Raw genomic sequence first — 21238 nt, forward strand, 5'->3', positions numbered from 1 at the left:
GAGAACCGGGTTTGATTCCCCACTCCTCCACTTGCACCTGCTGGAATGGCCTTGGGTCAGCCATAGCTCTGGCAGAGGTTGTCTTTGAAAGGGCAGCTGCTGTGAGAGCCCTCTCCAGCCCCACCCACCTTACAGGGTGTCTGTTGTGGGGGAGGAAGGTAAAGGAGATTGTGAGCCGCTCTGAGACTCTTCGGAGTGGAGGGCGGGATATAAATCCAATATCTTCATCTACCTCACAGGGTGCCCGTTGTGGGGGGGGGGGAGGTAAAGAAGATTGTGAGCCGCTCTGAGACTCTTCGGAGTGGAGGGCGGGATATAAATCCAATATCTTCATCTACCTCACAGGGTGCCCGTTGTGTGTGTGTGAGGGGGAGGTAAAGGAGATTGTGAGCCGCTCTGAGACTCTTCGGAGTGGAGGGCGGGATATAAATCCAATATCTTCATCTACCTCACAGGGTGCCCGTTGTGTGTGTGTGAGGGGGAGGTAAAGAAGATTGTGAGCCGCTCTGAGACTCTTCGGAGTGGAGGGCGGGATATAAATCCAATATCTTCATCTACCTCACAGGGTGCCCGTTGTGTGTGTGTGAGGGGGAGGTAAAGAAGATTGTGAGCCGCTCTGAGACTCTTCGGAGTGGAGGGCGGGATATAAATCCAATATCTTCATCTACCTCACAGGGTGCCCGTTGTGTGTGTGTGTGGGGGGAGGTAAAGGAGATTGTGAGCCGCTCTGAGACTCTTCGGAGTGGAGGGCGGGATATAAATCCAATATCTTCATCTACCTCATAGGGTGTCTGTTGTGGGGGAGGAAGGGAAAGGAGATTGTGAGCCGCTCTGAGACTCTTCGGAGTGGAGGGCGGGATATAAATCCAATATCTTCATCTACCTCACAGGGTGTCTGTTGTGGGAGAGGAAGGTAAAGAAGATTGTGAGCCGCTCTGAGACTCTTCGGAGTGGAGGGCGGGATATAAATCCAATATCTTCTTCTTATTATTATTTTTACGGAGTTTTTTTGTGGAGTTAAAAAAGAAAAAGAAATCCAGGCTGTTCTGTGATATCTTTTTCCCTCCTGTTTGCCTCCGCATGAGCTGATTCAAAAGCAGAGGTCAGTGGAGTATCAGATGAGGCCTTTGTGGTGGTGGAGGGGGGGCTCCGTGTATTTTAGGCACGCACTACCCACAATTCTTCCTCTGTAGTTTCCAGATAAGACGACCAAATGCTCCTCCAATAAGAACTGCACGGCAGGGTACATCGACACTCACAGCAACGGTAAGTGTTGTCTCTTTAGAGAAAAAAACAGGGCTCTGTCTTTTGTTCGTTTTTTCTTTGTAGCAGTTCAGTCATCTTTGGGATAAATTCTAGGTATGATTCTAGTGCTGGGGTTCCCAATGCTTTTGAGCTTGCGGGCAGCTTTGGAGGTCCGTTACAGTGCGGTGGGCGCAGACATAAAATGGATGCCACAATCTAGCTGCCCCTAGAGGCACAGCCACTGATAAAATGGCTGCCGAGGCTCACCTTCAGTCACACAGCGAAGGTCCTTGTGCTGTGGTGGCAACTGGTGCCAAAGGCTGTCTAGCCTGGGGCGTCAAACATGCGGCCCAGGGGCCGAATCAGGCCCCCGAGCAACTGGCTGTCATCTGCTTCCTTCTCCCTCTCTCTTGCTTCCTTCTGCATCACAGCTTCTTTTGCAAGGCTTGCTCAGTTGCACAGGAGCTACAGAACAAAGTCTCTATTTTCTCCATTGGCTGAGGCTCCTCCCCCCCCCTGGTACCCTGCGGAGGGAGGGAAAGACCCAGAGCTTCCTTTGCCCAGTTCCCTGGATGCCATGGGAAAGTTGCAAAGAAAGCACCTTTAAGACCAACAGGTGCTAATATTTGAAGCATGTTTTATTTTTAAGCTTTAAAAAAATCTTTGTGTTTGTCTCTGCTCTTTAAAAAGTTTGCATCTCTGCCCCCTGGCATTACATTTTATAACACAAATGGCCTGGCCTGACAAGGTCTCATTTTTGTCAGATCTGGCCCTCATAACAAATGCATTTGACACCCCTGGTCTAGCCAATCAGAAGCTTTGCTGGACAGAGCCCCCCCCCCTCCACACCCACTTTCTAAAAACACTTGGTGGGCACCACGAATGGTGTTTGTTCTGGACCCCTGATCTAGTGCTTTACAGTGTTGAAAGCGCTTCATAGGCAACCAGAAACTTCTCTGGAATTGTTTTCTGTGGTCCCAGAAGGTTGGACCAGAACCAATGGGTTGGAATTAAATCAAACATTGTTTCCGGCACAACATTAGGAAGAACCTCCTGACCGTTAGAGCAGTTCCTCAGTGGAACAGGCTTCCTCCGTGGGAGGTGGTGGGCTCTCCTTCCTTGGAGGTTTTCCAACAGAGGCTAGATGGCCATCTGACAGCAATGAGCATCCTGTGAATTTAGGGGGAGGTGTTTGTGAGTTTCCTGCATTCTGCAGGGGGTTGGACTAGATGACTCTGGGGGTCGCTTCCAGCTCAGGAGGTGGTGGGCTTTTCAACAGAGTTTTTCAACAGAGGCTAGATGGCCATCTGACAGCAATGAGGATCCTGTGAATTTAGGGGGAGGTGTTTGTGAGTTTCCTGCATTCTGCAGGGGGTTGGACTAGATGACTCTGGGGGTCCCTTCCAGCTCAGGAGGTGGTGGGCTCTCCTTCCTTGAAGGTATTTCAACAGAGGCTAGATGGCCATCTGACAGCAATGAGCATCCTGTGAATTTAGGGGGAGGTGTCTGTGAGTTTCCTGCATTCTGCAGGGGGTTGGACTAGATGACTCTGGGGGTCCCTTCCAGCTCAGGAGGTGGCAGGCTCTCCTTCCTTGGAGGTTTTTCAACAGAGGCTAGATGGCCATCTGACAGCAATGAGGATCCTGTGAATTTAGGGGGAGGTGTTGGTGAGTTTCCTGCATTCTGCAGGGGGTTGGACTAGATGACTCTGGGGGTCCCTTCCAGCTCAGGAGGTGGTGGGCTCTCCTTCCTTGAAGGTTTTCCAACAGAGGCTAGATGGCCATCTGACAGCAACGAGGATCCTGTGAATTTAGGGGGAGGTGTTTGTGAGTTTCCTGCATTCTGCAAGGGGTTGGACTAGATGACTCTGGGGGTCCCTTCCAGCTCAGGAGGTGGTAGGCTCTCCTTCCTTGAAGGTTTTTCAACAGAGGCTAGATGGCCATCTGACAGCAATGAGGATCCTGTGAATTTAGGGGGAGGTGTTTGTGAGTTTCTTGCTTTGTGCAGGGGGGCTGGACTACATGACCCTGGAGGTCCCTTCCAACTCTATGATTCTATGATCAAGATGCACATATTGTTTAAAAATATTGTCTTGCATTCTCACAGTCTACTTTCAGCCACACAGTACTGTGGTAGCAGTCCTCGTGCTGTGGTGGCAGCTGCTGACAAAGCTGAGTTTTTAAACATTTGCACAACCAGTCAGAAGCCTTGATGAGCAAAAGCCCCACCCCTTTCCCAGAATCACTTGATGGGTGCTGGAAAGGTGTGGGCAGGAGCCCTGGTGCCTCTGGGCATGATATGGGGGATCACTGCTCCAAGGAAACATCATAGGTCTGCTTGCTGGTTGTTGTGTTCTCCAGCAAAGGCTGCCAGACTGGGGCAGAGTGGATGCCCGGCCCCCAGGTCCCATTGCCCACCCCCATTTAATAGAGGTGGCTGGAGGAAAATGTTTTTAAAAAAGCAGCCTTGTGCACTTGCCCGGAAGTGACAATAGGGTAGCTCTAGGAATTGATGGGAACTCTATGGTTTTTCTCCTGCAAGGCTGTGCTTCCTGCAACTCTTCCACCAGTTGCTTGGCAACCCTAGCCTCAGCCCACTGCAATCTGGAAATTTACCAATCTCAGCGGGCCTCACTCCCCAGAAAGCGGCCTCCCTTAGTAACGGCTTTGTTGCGTCCCTGCAGGCGTTCAGACTGGGCGATGCGTCGTGTACAAAGGCCAAGATAAGACCTGTGAGATCTTCGGGTGGTGTCCTGTGGAGGACGATGCAACTGTGCCCAGGTGAGTGAAACCAGTGGATATCGTTCAGAGAGATTCTGAAATGTTCTGAGGGGATGGCGAGAACTTAAGTCTCTGTGTACTTGTCTGTCCGCTCCCAAACTTCCTCTAAACTCCCTCTGTAAAGTTGACTGTTGTTCACTGCCCCAGGAAGTGGTGGCGGCTACAAGCACAGACAGCTTGAAGAGGGGACTGGATAAGGATATGGAGCAGAGGTCCATCTGTGGCTGTTAGCCGCAAGGCATGGATGGAACACTGTCTGGGGCAGTGCTGCTCTGTATTCTTGGTGCTTGGGGGAGCAACACTGTGAGGGCATTTGGAGTTCTGGCCTTCCTGGTTGGCCCCTGCGTTTTGGCTGCTGTGTGACACAGAGTGTTGGACTGGATGGGCCACTGGCTTGATCCAGCATGGCTTGTCTTATGTATTTATGTCTGGGGCAATGATGATCTATATCGGGGTGGCCAACGGTAGCTCTCCAGATGTTTTTTGCCTACAACTCCCATCAGCCCCAGCCAGCATGGCCAATGGCTGGAGCTGATGGGAGTTGTAGGCAAAAAAACATCTGGAGAGCTACCGTTGGCCACCCCTGCTCTATATTTTTGTTGCTTGGGGGTCAACAGTGGGAGGGTTTCTGGAGTTCTGGCTCTACTGGTGGACCTCCTGATGACGCCTGGTTTTTTGGCCACTGCGTGACGCAATGTTGGACTGGATGGGTTATTGGCCTGATCCAACATGGCTTCTCTTATGTTCTTATATTAAACATTTGGGGGGTGGGGTGTCTCAGCTTCTTTCCCCACTGTCCAGCACTGCCTTCTCAAAGTAGCCATCGAGCAGTTTCAGGGGGCTAGTTGCATTGGTCTGCCGCACAGCAAGGTTCAAGTCCAGTAGCACTGTGGAAACCAACAAGATTTTGGGGGAGTAAGCTGACACCTTGAAAACTCTGTTGGTCCTTAAAGGTGCTAGTGCAGGGGTGTAAAAGTCATTTGTTATGAGGGCCGGATCTGACATAAATGAGACCTTGTAGGGCCGAGCCATGTCAGGCCGGGCCGTGTGTGTACCTATTTAAGATTAGGTAGGAGAGATATAAACTTTATAAAGGACACAAACATAATTAAAGTTTTTTTTTTAAAAAAATTAAAATAAAACATGCTTAAAACATTAGCGCTTATTGGTCTTAAAAATGCTTTCTTTGTACCGGTATTTCTCCTGTGCGATCCAGGGAACTGGGTAAGGGAAGCTGTGTCTCTTTTCTTCCTTCCCCTGTTGGCATATTCGCTGGTATGCTCTGGGTTCGAGAGGCTTAAGAATATACAGCACACTGACTTGTGCTAACTATATACATTTGTTTACAGATATACAAGTTACAGCTGTCCTGGTATACCCTGGTCAAAGTGCTTCGCCAGACAACATATACGATAGCAGAGGATACACTATACAGACTCTCCTCAGTTATATACTCATAGCTATTTACAAGCACCAATCAGCACACAGTGCTGAGTCATTACAAGGAGCATCAGCCAATAGAAGGAAGAGAGGCTTGGCTCAGTAGCCCTGCTGTGTGATTGAGAGAGCCTGGCAAAGCAAGCTCTGCTTCCCCCCCCTTCCTCCCCAAGGGAGGAGCCTCAGCCAGTGGAGAAAATAGAGACTTTGCTCTGGAGCTCCTGTGCAACTGAGCAAGCCTGGCAAAGCAAGCTGTGATGCAGAAGGAAGCAAGAGAGAGGGAGAAGGAAGCAGGTGACAGCCCGTTGCTCAGGGGGCCTGATAGGAACCCTCTGAGGGCCTGATTTGGCCCCTGAGCCGCATGCTCGACCCCTGGGCTGCGTGCTCGACACCCCTGTGCAGGTTCAAATCTAGCCCTCTATCTGGACTAGCAGTTGGTTAGAGCCGTAGGGTATGATCTGAGACCATGTTGCATTGCTTCTCACTCAACTCTCTCTACTTGGAGGGTTCCAACTTGGGAGCGAACACTCAGACATGTGATGTGCAGGTCACAGCTGCTCTCTTGGCTAGTAATGCCAGCTGCTCCCTTTGGTTTTTCTCCCCCCCCCCCCCCCCAGGCCTGCTTTCCTCAAGGAAGCGGAAAACTTCACCCTTCTGGTCAAGAACAACATCTGGTATCCCAAGTTCAACTTCACAAAGTACGTATCCCTCCCCGAAACTCTCTGGGGGGAATGTGGTGGGCTCTCTTCTTTTGCTAGGAGAAACCCCAAACTCCAGGCAACTGGCCTAACCCAGTTCCAATCCAAACAGCCCTTTTGATGGGGTTTAGACCCATTTTGGCAAGCTGCAAGTGACTGTGGCTCACTGGCAGAGCCCTGTTCCTGGTTCCAGTTTGGTGTAGTGGTGAAGTGGGCGGACTCTTATCTGGGAGAACGGGGTTCGATTCCCCACTCCTCCACTTGCACCTGCTGGGATAGCCTGTGGTCAGCCATAACTATCGCAGAGGTTGTCCTTGAAAGGGCAGCTGCTGTGAGAGCCCTCTCAGCCCCACCCCACCCCACCGCACAGGCTGTCTGTTGTGGGGGGAGGAAGATAAAGGACATTGTGAGCTGCTCTGAGTCTCTGATTCAGAGACAAGGGCGAGGTATAAATCTGCAGTCTTCTTCTTGCCCACTCCTCCACTTGCACACTTAACCACTGCACCAAACTGGCTTTAGCTTAACCACGACACCAAAGAAGACAAGCAAGGGCCAGAGAGGCTCAGCATCTAACCCGTGAGATGGTGGGACCGATTGCCAAGTGTAAAAAATGAGTGAATTCTCCTAACCCTTTCCCTCCCTCATTCTCTTGCATGCAGAGTTAACCATATCCAACAATCAGGGAATGGGATTTGGATGGAGTTGTACTCAATTGGCTGAGAACGGAAAAGTTGAGTTGGGGTCAGCAGAGCAGGCCGTTGGCATTTAATGGACCACAGTAATTCCAGTTTGAGACCACAGTAATTCTAGTTTGGTGTAGTGGTGAAATGTGCATACTCTTACCTAGGAGAACTAGGGTTGATTCCCCACTCCTCCACTTGCAGCTGCTGGAACGGCTTTGGGTCAGCCATAGCTCTTGCAAGAGTTGTCCTTGAAAGGGCATCTGCTGTAAGAACTCTCTCAGCCCCACCCACCTCACAGGGTGTCTGTTGTGGGGGAGGAAGGTAAAAGAGATTGCAAGCCAGTCTGAGATTCAGAGTATAGGGCGGGATATAAATCCAATATCATCTTCTTCTAGTGAGCTGCCTAGCAAAGGAGCTGCCCGGTTTGTTAAAAGTCTGGCAAGTGGATGGAATTTGCAACCCTGACCAAATTGTCATTTCATGCTGAAGGTCGATTTAGCTTGGGAGACAGAAAGAGAGTTGCTGGATTTTGGTGGGGGTGCCAGTTGCACCTGGCTCACAATTTGACCCATACTTCAGGGGCCAGTTTTCTTTGGGGTGGGGTTGCGGGTGGCGTGTATCGGCCTTAACTAAAATACTTGGGGACCTTTCTCTCTCCTCCTAATCCTGAAATCTTTCTCTCCCTCCCTCTAGGCGAAACATCCTCCCCACCATCAATAAGACGTACCTCCAGTCTTGCAAGTACCACCCCAAAACGGACCCCTTTTGCCCCATCTTCCGTCTCCGTGATATGGTGGATGCTGCCGGGCAGGACTTCCAAGAGATGGCGGTTGAGGTTAGTGAGGAGGGGGGGTGGTGGTAGGTGTTGTACAAAGGCTGGAATTCTAGCAGGAGTTCCTTTGCATATTAGGCCACACCCACCCGACGGAGCCAATCCTCCAAGAGCTTACGAAAAAGAGCCTCATAAGCTCCTGGAGGATTGGCTCCATCAGGGGGTGTGGCCTAATATGCAAAGGAGCTTCTGCTAGGATTCCACCCCTGCTTGAACCTCCAGCTGACCCTCCCAAAGAAAGGAGGGCAGTGTTTTTAGAGCTGATATTTCTAGAAATATTATTTCTTTTGACAGGATTCCACAAAGCATATAATAAATATACCTCTTAATGAGTCTTTAAAACTGAGTCCTTGCTTTTGAAATATAAAAGAGAAGTCCAGGTACTCTTAACAAATGGCTGCTAGCAGGGCTTTTTTTGTAGCAGGAACTCGTTTGATTCCCCACTCCTCCATCTGCAGCTGCTGGAATGGCCTTGGGTCAGCCATAGCTCTCAAAGGAGCTGTCCTTGAAAGGGCAGCTCCTGTGAGTGCTCTCTCAGCCCCACCCACCTCACAGGGTGTCTGTTGTGGGGGAGGAAGATAAAGGAGATTGTGAGCTGCTCTGAGACTCTGCGATTCGGACTGGAGGGTGGGATATAAATCCAATATCATCATCTTCTTTGCATATTAAGCCACACTCCCCTGATGTAGCCAATCGTCCAAGAGCTTACAGGGCTCTTAGTACAGAGCCTATTGTAAGCTCCAGAAGGATTGGCTACATCAGGGGTATGCAACCTAATATGCAGAAGAGTTCTGGCTACAAAAAAAAAAACCCTGGCTGCTAGTCATATTGGCTAAATGGAGCCTCCAGTGTCTGGGGCAGTGTATCACTGAATACCATTGCTGGAAGGCAACAAAACCGGAAGCTTTGGCTTCTGTGCCCTGCTTCTGGCTGTGTCCAGTGGTGGGGAAAGAGTCAGCCGAAGCAGACAGACCTGCCTTTAGGCCCAGTGGAGGTGTTCTTTTGGTTCTTTACTCCAGATTTTGCAATACTTCTGTCCAAGCGGCTTGCAACTAAAGAAGCAAACACTGTAAAGAGAGCCAGTTTTTGGAGCAAGCGGGACTGCTTGTATGGAACACTCCTCTTTGTGAGAAGGCCCTGTTTTTCACAAATGGTTGAAATTCCCCGCATCTGTCATACTCCGCCCCCACAGAGGCCACGTCCATTTGTTAGATTGTATTTTTTTAGTAAATACAATCTCCACCTTTCTATTCTCAATCCTACTCACCACGGCTTTCATCAAGAACAGCAGCAGGAAGATGTTAAAAACAGGACTAATCTCCCAGCTGCATCTTCCTTTTTTTAAAAAGGACCTTCAAAGAGCAGCGACTCCAAAAACGCTACGGAAGCAGCAATTTTGAAAAGTTACAATGAGTAGGAAATGCAATATAAAAGCTCTTCTTTCCTAAATCTCAGTGATCCAGCGTTTTTCCGCTTTGTCTTCACAACAGCCTTGTAAGGCAGGAAAACCAATTGCTCTCAGGGCCAACTCGGTGAGTTATATCAGCGGTTCCCAACCTTTTGGGCACCAGTGACCAGTTTTGTGGAAGACAGTTTTTCCACAGACTGGGGGGGGAGAGAGGGGCAGGAATGATACAACTGTGCACTTTATTTTGGTGTGGTGGTTAAGTGTGCGGACTCTTATCTGGGAGAACCGGGTTTGATTCCCCCCTCCTCCACTTGCACCTGCTGGAATGGCCTTGGGTCAGCCATAGCTCTCTTATCTGGGAGAACCGGGTTTGATTCCCCACTCCTCCACTTTCACCTGCTGGAATGGCCTTAGGCCAGCCATAGCTCTCTTATCTGGGAGAACCAGGTTTGATTCCCCACTCCTCCACTTGCACCTGCTGGAATGGCCTTAGGCCAGCCATAGCTCTCTTATCTGGGAGAACCGGGTTTGATTCCCCACTCCTCCACTTGCACCTGCTGGAATGGCCTTAGGCCAGCCATAGCTCTCTTATCTGGGAGAACCAGGTTTGATTCCCCACTCCTCCACTTGCAGCTGCTGGAATGGCCTTGGGTCAGCCAGAGCTCTCTTACCTGGGAGAACCGGGTTTGATTCCCCACTCCTCCACTTGCACCTGCTGGAATGGCCTTGGGTCAGCCAGAGCTCTCTTATCTGGGAGAACTGGGTTTGATTCCCCCCTCCTCCACTTGCACCTGCTGGAATGGCCTTAGGCCAGCCATAGCTCTCTTATCTGGGAGAACCAGGTTTGATTCCCCACTCCTCCACTTGCACCTGCTGGAATGGCCTTAGGCCAGCCATAGCTCTCTTATCTGGGCGAACCGGGTTTGATTCCCCACTCCTCCACTTGCAGCTGCTGGAATGGCCTTAGGCCAGCCATAGCTCTCTTATCTGGGAGAACCAGGTTTGATTCCCCACTCCTCCACTTGCAGCTGCTGGAATGGCCTTGGGTCAGCCAGAGCTCTCTTACCTGGGAGAACCGGGTTTGATTCCCCACTCCTCCACTTGCACCTGCTGGAATGGCCTTGGGTCAGCCAGAGCTCTCTTATCTGGGAGAACCGGGTTTGATTCCCCCCTCCTCCACTTGCACCTGCTGGAATGGCCTTAGGCCAGCCATAGCTCTCTTATCTGGGAGAACCAGGTTTGATTCCCCCCTCCTCCACTTGCACCTGCTGGAATGGCCTTAGGCCAGCCATAGCTCTCTTATCTGGGAGAACCGGGTTTGATTCCCCACTCCTCCACTTGCACCTGCTGGAATGGCCTTAGGCCAGCCATAGCTCTCTTATCTGGGAGAACCAGGTTTGATTCCCCACTCCTCCACTTGCAGCTGCTGGAATGGCCTTGGGTCAGCCAGAGCTCTCTTACCTGGGAGAACCGGGTTTGATTCCCCACTCCTCCACTTGCACCTGCTGGAATGGCCTTGGGTCAGCCAGAGCTCTCTTATCTGGGAGAACCGGGTTTGATTCCCCCCTCCTCCACTTGCACCTGCTGGAATGGCCTTAGGCCAGCCATAGCTCTCTTATCTGGGAGAACCGGGTTTGATTCCCCACTCCTCCACTTGCAGCTGCTGGAATGGCCTTGCGTCAGCCATAGCTCTCGCAGAGTTGTCCTTGAAAGGGCAGCTGTTGTGCGAGCTCTCTCAGCCTCACCCACCTCACAGAGTGTCTGTTGTGGGGGAGGAAGATAAAGGAGACTGTAAGTGAGTCTGAGATTCAGAATGGAGGGCAGGATATAAATCCAATGTTGTCATCGTCTTATTATTACTACATTGTTATATATCTAGTGGCCCCGTGGCGCAGAGTGGTAAAGCAGCAGTACTGCAGTACTGTGGCTTGAACTCTCTGCTCACGACCTGAGTTCGATCCCAGCGAAAGCTGGTTCAGGTAGCCGGGCCAAGGGTTGACTTAGCCTTCCGTCCTTCTGAGGTCGGTCAAATGAGTGCCCGGCTTGCTGTGGGGAAAGTGTAGAGGACTGGGGAAGGCAATGGCAAACAACCCCGTAAAAAGTCTGCCGTGAAAACGTTGTGAAAGCAACGTCACCACAGAGTCGGAAATGACTGGTGCTTGCACAGGGGTCCTTTCCTTTCCTTTCCTTTCCTTTCCTTTCCTTTCCTTTCCTTTCCTTTCCTTTCCTTTCCTTTCCTTTCCTTTCCTTTCCTTTCCTTTCCTTTCCTTTCCTTTCCTTTCCTTTCCTTTCCTTTCCTTTCCTTTCCTTGTTATATATATATATATATATAACAAGGAACATATAACAACAGTTAACAATTTGCTAACAGATTTAAATTATTACAATCAAACATTAGTAAAATATTAAAAGCAATTTTAAATACAGTTTCCGTTTCAGATGGCGTTCTGTCTGGTTCAAAATGATTTATGTTAATACTGTGGGATGGTGGGTACTGCGCACCCCCGTAGATGTTAGGAGCACCTCCAGTTAGTTATTAAAAGCCTGCCTGAAAAGGTATGTCTTACAGGCCCTGCGGAATTGTGACAAGTCCTGCAGAGTCCTAGTCTCCTCCGGGAGGGCGTTCCAGAGGGCATGCGCAGCCACGGAGAAGGCTCTCGCCCTCCTAGTAGTCAGACGGGCATCCTTTAGGCCGGGGATCTTCAACAGATTTAACGAACTTGATCGTAGTGCTATCTGGGGCTCGTGTGGGGAAAGGCAATCCTGGAAGTTGGCAGGTCCCAAGCCATATAGGGCTTTAAAGGTTACAACCAGCACTTTGGACTGGGCTCGGAACACCACAGGCAACCGGTGCAGTGTCTCCAGGGCAGGTTGGATGTGCACCCGTAAAGGCAGCTCCAATACCAACCTGCACCAGTTGCAGCTTCCGGGTCCAAGTCAATGGCAGCCCCATGTAGAGGGTGTTACAGTAGTCTATATGATGACCACAAGTGAGGATGCCCGTTGACCATGGCTAGCCAACTGGGGGGGGAGGAGACGAGCTTTGTTTAGGCCACCTTTTCTAGGCCCCTCTCCGTGTGGAGCAAGCAGTGCTGTCCCTAGATAAGGCTGCTTGGTCGTTCAGGGTGCTGCCGAAAAATGCTTTCATCTCTGGGTCAGCATCAGGCGACCAATACCCTGAACCGCCTACATGCAGGATCGGGACTGCGGCTTCCAGTGGCATCTTCCACCTGCCGTTTCGCCCCTTGCCCATCGCTGCAGGACTTGGTGTGGTTGTGGATGTGGATATGCCCTTCAGGCCTGCACAGAGGAATTTTTAGGTGAAGCGCAGTGTGCGCAGTACTGGCTCCACCCGTTCACCTTGGGGTCATCTGCCATGGCCCAGTAAGCCGGGACTCCGGCAGCGAGTCCTCCAGGTGGTAGGTGTTACATTAACGAGCTCTATCTGCCCGGGTGTGATGTTAGAGTTTTCCTTCTCTTAATGAATATAATGAAACAATCATACAACTCACAGACTGGTTGCCCACAGGCCACGGACCGGTCCTGGTCCATGGCCCGGGGGTTGGGGACCCCTGAGTTGCATGACCACTCGGTCGAAGCCTAGCACTTGCTCTGTTGTGCTTGCTTGTCTTTAACAAAACAAAAGACTCTCGGCATAACCTACGAGAGCCAGCGGGGCATCTCTATGTGGCAGAAGCTCTTCTGTGCTCCTAGTTGGCTGCCCGGAAGGGCTTTTCCCGCATCGTCGGCTTCTGTGTCGTCTTCAAACTTCGCTTGGGGCAACGCAGGTCCAGATCCCATCGCGAGGGGAGAGATCTGCAAGAGCTAGAATCGTGGCGCATTGCTAACTGCCACGCAGAGGCTGTTCCAAGCTGTTTCCGTGCGGCAGCTACGTTGCAGGGTCAGACTCTGCGCGCGTGCGCACTCTCGTTCTGGGTCCTTCCAGGTTCTTATTAGCAAACAATTTATTTGGATTAACTGTTACTCAGCGGCCCTTGTGCAAATATGGCCGTCTGGCGGACTCTCCAGGCTGTGAGGAATGCGATCGGTTGAGTCAATATTTAACTTTTTCTCCCTCCTTACAATCCAAGATGCCATTGCAACGACTAGATCCTGCTTCCGGTCATGTTGTCCTTATGAGCTGTTTACCCAAACTGAGCATTCCCTAGATTTGGTCTCACAATGGGGAAGCGAGCCCAGGGCCAGCGCATGGCAGTAGGTGGGGTCGGGGGGCTGCCTAGAGTGCCACCGTGCCTTGGGGCTGCCACTAGGTGGCCCCTTACTTCCCCCTGCCCCTGCAGAACGCTCCTCCTTAAAGGCGAGCTTGGAGGATCACTACACAGCGCACTATACCAGGAGTGGTCAACGGTGGCTCTCCAGATGTTTTTTGCCTACAACTCCCATCAGCCCCAGCCATTGGGCATGCTGGCTGGGGCTGATGGGAGTTGTAGGCAAAAACACCTGGAGAGCTACGTTTGGCCACCCCTGCACTACACAGTTCAACCCAAAAGCAGCCAGGCACTGCTAAAACAGTGCGCTTTTTGGAAGCCTCTGAAGAGCGTACAATAGGGAAAGTGGCATCACTCTTGTGCGCCGCCCATCGTTCCGTCTCCTTGCCCTGCGTGATGACGTTACTCTCAGTGATGTCATTGTGCCCCGCGTGTGAGAAGTTTTTAATACAGGGGTCGTGCAGGGAGAGGGGGGGCGCGGCACGGGGGTCTGCCTGGAGCGGCAGAATCCCTAGCGCCGGCCCTGAGCAAGCCTCTCTTTCCCTTTCTCTCCTCCCTCACCTGGTTGTAGCATAGCTCGGCTTTATGGGGGTCGGTGCAAAGATGAACGGGGGGGAAATGCAGGGGAGGCCCTTGAAATGTGCTCTCGAAGCATCTTTAAAACATTGCTGCCGAGGTCATACTTTCAGACCGTAAGAAAAACCCTGCTGGATTTGGCCCCAGAGGCCCATCTAGACCAGCATTCTGTTTACCCAGTGGCCAACTAGTTGATTGTAGGAACCCCACAAAGAAGGAGGCTGCAACAGCAACCTCCCACCAGCGCTTCTCAACAACTGATTGAAAGAGGCACACGACCTCCGGGACTGGTGGGGAGTGGATAAGAACATAAGAGAAGCCACGTTGGATCAGGCCAGTGGCCCATCCAGTCCAACAGTCTGTGTCACATAAGAGAAGCCATGTTGGATCAGGCCAGTGGCCCATCCAGTCCAACACTCTGTGTCACATAAGAGAAGCCATGTTGGATCAGGCCAATGGCCCATCCAGTCCAACAGTCTGTGTCGCATAAGGACATAAGAGAAGCCATGTTGGATCAGGCCAGTGGCCCATCCAGTCCAACACTCTGTGTCACATAAGAGCAGCAATGTTGGATCAGGCCAATGGCCCATCCAGTCCAACACTCTGTATCACATAAGAACATAAGAGAAGCCATGTTGAATCAGGCCAATGGCCCATTCAGTCCATCAGTCTGTGTCGCATAAGAACATAAGAGAAGCCATGTTGGATCAGGCCAATGGCCCATCCAGTCCAACACTCTGTGTCACATAAGAGAAGCCATGTTGGATCAGGCCAGTGGCCCATCCAGTCCAACACTCTGTGTCACATAAGAACATAAGAGAAGCCATGTTGGATCAGGCCAGTGGCCCATCCAGTCCAACACTCTGTGTCACATAAGAGCAGCAATGTTGGATCAGGCCAATGGCCCATCCAGTCCAACACTCTGTATCACATAAGAACATAAGAGAAGCCATGTTGGATCAGGCCAGTGGCCCATCCAGTCCAACACTCTGTGTCACATAAGAACAGAAGAGAAGCCATGTTGGATCAGGCCAATGGCCCATCCAGTCCAACACTCTGTGTCACATAAGAACATAAGAGAAGCCATGTTGAATCAGGCCAATGGCCCATTCAGTCCATCAGTCTGTGTCGCATAAGAACATAAGAGAAGCCATGTTGGATCAGGCCAATGGCCAATCTAGTCCAACTCTCTGTGTCACATAAGAACATCAGAGAAGCCATGTTGGATCAGGCCAATGGCCCCTCCACTCCAACACTCTGTGTCACATAAGAGAAGCCCTGTTGGATCAGGCCAATGGACCGTCCAGTCCAACACTCTGTGTCACACAGTGGCTAAAAACCCAGGTGCTATCAGTAGGTCCACTAGTGAGGCCAAAACTCCAGAAGCCCTCCCACTGTTGCCCCCCAAGCACCAAGAATACAGGGCATCACTGCCCGAGACAGAGTTGCATCATGATTAGTAGCCTGGTTTCTTTTAGGGAAGAAAGGGGACCAGTGGAGATTTCTTTAGATGGAGCATCTTGGACCAAGCTCCCAGGGTCCCTCCTTCATTGCAGGCTACTCTGCACCTGTGTTGCCCTCCACTCTGCTCCAAGGGCCACAGCAGCGCCCCATCCCTCCAACCAGCATCCTTTCTTGGAGAGAGCCAGCATGCTGTAGTGGTTCAGAGTGGCAGACTCTGATCTGGAGAACTGGGTTTGATTCCCCACACCTTCTCCACATCAAGCCAGCTGGGTGACCTTGGGCCAGTCACAGTGCTCTCCGAACTCTCTCAGCCCCACCTGCCTCACAGGGTGACTTGTGGGGAGAGGAAGGGAAGATGATCCTCTCTTTTCCTCTCTTTGAGGCAGAGAAAATTGGGGTATGAAAACCCAACTGGTGTTCTTCTCCTAACAAAATCTGAAACTGCCCAAAGCCCCATTTAAAATCCCACCCACCCCAAAAAACCCAATCCTGTTTTGACTCCCTTTCTGAAGGATGAGTGGAATGGCACCAGATGGACCTCATGGGCGAGAGGGAGTTCCACCGTCCTGGGGCCATCACTGAAAAGGCCCTCCAGGGGGCATTGCACAAAGCAAGGATTCACCAGAGGACTTTGGTATAGGTGGTATTTCAGGCAGCCCTGTTTGCAGGTGAATTCAACTGTACCGGATGCAGGGACGCAGGAATGTTTTCTTCTGGATTTAACTCGAACGCGTGGCTGCGTCTTGTGCAGGGCGGAGTGATGGGGCTGCAGATCAACTGGGACTGTGACCTGGACAAACCGGCTTCTCGCTGTGTGCCAAAGTACAGCTTCCGACGCATTGACAACAAGGATTCTTCCCACACTGTCTCTCCAGGATACAATTTCAGGTCAGCTGACGCGACGGCCTCATTTATAGGCTTGGTGGCTACGTGTCTCTCACTCGCACACATTCTGGGAAGAACAGGTTTCAGATATTCTGTTGGAAACCAGTTCCCAGACCTGAAGGTTGCAAAAAAGATAACGGCGTTTGACTATATTGAGAGCCAGTTTGGTGTAGTGGTTAAGTGCGTGGACTTTTATCTGGGAGAACCGGGTTTGATTCCCCACTCCTCCACTTGCACCTGCTGGAATGGCCTTGGGTCAGCCGGAGCTCTCTTATCTGGGAGAACAGGGTTTGATTCCCCACTCCTCCACTTGCACCTGTTGGAATGGCCTTGGGTCAGCCAGAGCTCTCTTATCTGGGAGAACCGGGTTGGATTCCCCACTCCTCCACTTGCACCTGCTGGAATGGCCTTGGGTCAGCTATAGCTCTCTTATCTGGGAGAACCAGGTTTGATTCCCCACTCCTCCACTTGCACCTGTTGGAATGGTCTTGGGGTAGCCATAGCTCCATGGTCTTGGGGCAGCCATAGGAGTTGTCCTTGAAAGGGCAGCTTCTGGGAGAGCTCTCTCAGCCACACCCACCTCACAGGGTCTCTGTTGTGGGGGAAGAAGGTAAAGGAGATTGTAAGCCGCTCTAAGACTCTGAGCTGCTCTAAGACTCAGATTCAGAGTGGAGGGTGGAGTATAAATTCAATATCGTCATCTTCTATGTGGTACATGCTGACCGAAATCTCCAAAATGGGGTTTAACGTTTGTGCCTCCATATGGTTTGTCATAGAATGGTGGTGGAAAGGGTTGCAGATGAGTTTGGGTGAATCCCAGAGAGTTTTCCAGGCAAGAGACACACAGAAGTAGTTTGCCATTGCCTGCTTCTGTGGGACCTGTATAAACCCTGTGTCCAGTGCCACGTGTGGCCATCATTCCCCCCCAAACGTGCCCCAGAATTCTTCAACACATCTGGATTTTCCACATTGTTTGAAAGCCACTGATTTACAACACTTTACGTAGCGCACAGGGGCCACGGGGCAGTCTGCTTAGCTTCATAACCAGATAATCTCTCTTGTTTCCTCTCTTTAGGTTTGCAAAATATTATCAGACTCCGAAGGGAGTGGAGAGCCGGACGCTCATCAAGGCTTATGGCATTCGCTTTGACATCATGGTCTTCGGCAAGGTACCTGCCCTAGCAGCGAATATGTAGAAGTGGGGCTGGCTAATTCTACGGGTGACCTGCAAAGAGCGTGGGTCACATTTAGCGCTCCTCTTGCCTTGACTAGGCCCTCGTCTAAGTGGCAGAGAGCCAATTGGTGTAGTGGTTAAGTGCGCAGACTCTTACCTGGAAGAACTGGGTTTGATTCCCCACTCCTCCACTTGCAGCTGCTGGAATGGCCTTGGGTCAGCCATAGCTCTCTTATCTGGGAGAACCGGGTGTGATTCCCCGCTCCTCCACTTGCAGCTGCTGGAATGGCCTTGGGTCAGCTCTCTTATCTGGGAAATCTGGGTTTGATTCCCCACTCCTCCACTTGCACCTGCTGGAATGGCCTTGGGTCAGCCATAGCTCTCTTATCTGGGAGAACCAGGTTTGATTCCCCACTCCTCCACTTGCAGCTGCTGGAATGGCCTTGGGTTAGCCATAGCTATTGCAGGAGTTGTCCTTGAAAGGGCAGCTTCTGGGAGAGCTCTCTCAGCCCCACCTACCTCACAGGCAGTGTTCCCTCTAAGCTGAGTTAGCTTGAGCTAGCTCGCGGAATTTTAGCTTCCCGCTCTCCCACATTTTTGTCTTAGCTCAGGAAAAATGACCCCAGAGCACAATAATTCATGCTGGAGCTCACCACTTTTAATGCCAGTCGCTCACAAAGCAGAATTTTTTGCTCACCAGACTCTGCAGCTTAGAGGGAACATTGCTCACAGGGTGTCTGTTGTGGGGAGGGGAAGGGAAAGGAGATGGTAAGCAGTCTCCTTTGGCTAGCAAAGGGCAGGGTATAAGTGCAATCTCTCCTCCTCCTCCTCCTGTCTTAACACGAGGACAGCTTACATTTTATTTATTTAAATATATATTTATTTCCTGCCTTTCTGCAAGCGGGCCTGGGGCAGCTTACCCGAAGAATGCCGGACAGTGTCCGTAAGACAGGAATACTGTCACGGGCCTGAGCTTCTCGGATGCAGTCTTACTTGTGCGTGCTTCTCTGTTATTTCTTAGGCAGGCAAGTTTGACATCATTCCTACGATGATTAACATTGGATCTGGCTTAGCCCTGTTTGGCGTGGTAAGTGTTCTCTTTTGTCTTATGGGGTACTGTAGGGGTCCCCAGTGTGGTGCCGATGGGGGCCGTGGTGACCCCCAAGTGTGGTGTCAGTTTGGTGTAGTGGTTAAGTGTGCGGACTCTTATCTGGGAGAACCGGGCTTGATTCTCCACTCCTCCACATGTACCCGCTGACGTGACCTTGGGTCAGTCACAAATTCTCTCAAGGCTGTTCTGCTCAAGAGCCATTCTGTCGGGGCTCTTTCAACCCCACCTACCTCACAGGGTGTCTGTTGTGGGGAGGGGAAGAGGAAGGAGAGTTGTAAGCCACTCTCTATATATACATATATTGGCCAGTGTGTGACACAGAGTGTTGGACTGGATGAGCCATTGGCCTGATCCAACATGGCTTCTCTTATGTTCTTATAACTCCATAGGATAGCAAAGGGCGGAGTATAAATCTAATCTCTTCTTTTAAAAAGTGGGAGGTGCTAAGTGGGGCTTCTGGTTGACCAGTGAACATTTTGTTTATTTATTTCGCTATTTTTGTATTTTATAGGTGTGTTCACATAAGAGAGCCAGTTTGGTGTAGTGGTTAAGTGCACGGACTCTTATCTGGGAGAACCGGGTTTGATTCCCCATTCCTCCACTTGCAGCTGCTGGAATGGCCTTGAGTCAGCCATAGCTCTTGCAGAGCTGTCCTTGAAAGGGCAGCTGCTGTGAGAGCTCTTTCAGCCCCACCCACCTCACAGGGTGTCTGTTGTGGGGGGAGAAGATATAGGCGATTGTAAGCCGCTCGGAGTCTCTGATTCAGAGAGAAGGGTGGGGTATAAATCTGCAATCTTCTTCTGTTGTGTGGGGAGAAGATATAGGAGATTGTAAGCCGCTCGGAGTCTCTGATTCAGAGAGAAGGGCGGGGTATAAATCTGCAGTCTTCTGTTGTGTGGGGAGAAGATATAGGAGATTGTAAGCCGCTCGGAGTCGCTGATTCAGAGAGAAGGGCGGGGTATAAATCTGCAGTCTTCTTCTTCTGTTGTGTGGGGAGAAGATATAGGAGACTGTAAGCCGCTCAGAGTCTCTGATTCAGAGAGAAGGGCGGGGTATAAATCTGCAGTCTTCTTCTTCTGTTGTGGGGGGAGAAGATATAGGAGATTGTAAGCCGCTCGGAGTCTCTGATTCAGAGAGAAGGGCGGGGTATAAATCTGCAGTCTTCTTCTTCTGTTGTGTGGGGAGAAGATATAGGAGATTGTAAGCCGCTCGGAGTCGCTGATTCAGAGAGAAGGGCGGGGTATAAATCTGCAGTCTTCTTCTTCTGTTGTGTGGGGAGAAGATATAGGAGACTGTAAGCCGCTCAGAGTCTCTGATTCAGAGAGAAGGGCGGGGTATAAATCTGCAGTCTTCTTCTGTTGTGTGGGGAGAAGATATAGGAGATTGTAAGCCGCTCGGAGTCTCTGATTCAGAGAGAAGGGCGGGGTATAAATCTGCAGTCTTCTTCTTCTTCTTCACCTGTAAGTCATGGTGACCTCTGGTGACTGATCCCTACTGGGGGCCTGGGGGATATTCAGAGAGGTGGCTGAATGGAGCCTGCCCCTGTCCTTCCAACTGCTGGTATTTCAAGGAGGTCTCCCCCATCCAAATATTAACCACAGTCAACCCTGCTTAGCTTCCAAGATCTGACGAGATTGGGCTTGCCTAGGCTATCCAAGTCAGGGTGACCACTGGAGATTTTATCCACATTTATAGCATTGCTTTGGCAATGGTTCTTCACTGTGTAACTGAAGGTACATGCAGCAGCCATTTTGTGGAAGATTATATCTTCTGTGGCAGCCATTTTGTGGCTATGATCACCACAGTGTGTCACAATTTCAAAGGTAGCTGCAGGCTCAAAAATGTTAGTGACCCCTGGCCTAGTGTCGGATTATGACCACGGAAACCTGGATATAAATCCCACCCCCACCCTCCAGTCACGAGGTCACTGGGCAACTTTGAGTACAAATAGACAAGATTTTTTTTTAAATTGTGTTTCACTTTTGACCAGGCAACGGTTTTGTGTGACGTCATTGTCCTGTATTTCATGAAGAAAAGGTTTTATTACCGAGAGAAGAAATATAAATATGTGGAAGACTATGAGTTGGTAAGTGTGACAAGCGATCTTGTGTTTTCTGCATGGAGCTTCCCTTTGTAATGTTGGTTTCGCTGCTCCAAAAAGTGACTTAGAAGCTCTTCTTTGGGACATCTTTCTTGTGTTGTGTGTGTTGGGGTTCTGCAGAAGCTTTAAGAATGGCTACAAAATTGTGGTTGGCATGTTTTACCTTCACCTCAAAGGTGAGACTTCGTAACTGTAGTTCTGTCAGGGAGCCAAGCATTGCCCGCGGAATTAACAGTGCCATCGTGAAACTTGGATTCTTAAACTTCCTTGTGTGAGATCATGTCACAAATAAAGCAGGTTAATAAAATACAGGAGTCATACCTGGGCTAAAAAGGCTCTTGAGGTAAATTTTTGACTTATATACCTGTTTCTCAAATTCACACAGCTGGGGAAATCAGCAGCTAGCGTTCCTGAGGCAAAAAATGTGGCCTCTTCAGACAGACCTTTTTCTCCTCTGTTGGTAGCCCTGAGGTGAGAATTATGGGTGCAGCCTCTGTTGAAGGTTTGCCCACTGCTTCCCAACATGGCCTTTCGATAAAACAAGTCACTGACCAGAGATAAGAAGATTACCACCAGTGTTTGAAAATCCCACAGGAATTAAGCTGTGCCCAGTCC

The 21238-nt window shown here is 50.6% G+C and overlaps 1 protein-coding gene across 1 annotated transcript in view; it reads left to right on the plus strand.

The window, feature by feature from the left end:
* Positions 1–21238, plus strand: part of P2RX4 (purinergic receptor P2X 4) — a 38505-nt gene that overhangs the window by 14928 nt on the left and 2339 nt on the right. The window contains exons 4-11 of the mRNA XM_060249677.1: positions 1194–1266; positions 3929–4025; positions 6080–6160; positions 7537–7678; positions 16104–16240; positions 17313–17406; positions 18433–18498; positions 20513–20608. Coding sequence (XP_060105660.1) covers positions 1194–1266; positions 3929–4025; positions 6080–6160; positions 7537–7678; positions 16104–16240; positions 17313–17406; positions 18433–18498; positions 20513–20608 — 786 coding nt within the window. The remainder of the gene's footprint in view (positions 1–1193; positions 1267–3928; positions 4026–6079; positions 6161–7536; positions 7679–16103; positions 16241–17312; positions 17407–18432; positions 18499–20512; positions 20609–21238) is intronic.

The sequence above is a fragment of the Heteronotia binoei genome, chromosome 11 (genome assembly GCF_032191835.1).
Source record: "Heteronotia binoei isolate CCM8104 ecotype False Entrance Well chromosome 11, APGP_CSIRO_Hbin_v1, whole genome shotgun sequence".
Taxonomy (NCBI): Eukaryota; Metazoa; Chordata; class Lepidosauria; order Squamata; family Gekkonidae; genus Heteronotia; species Heteronotia binoei.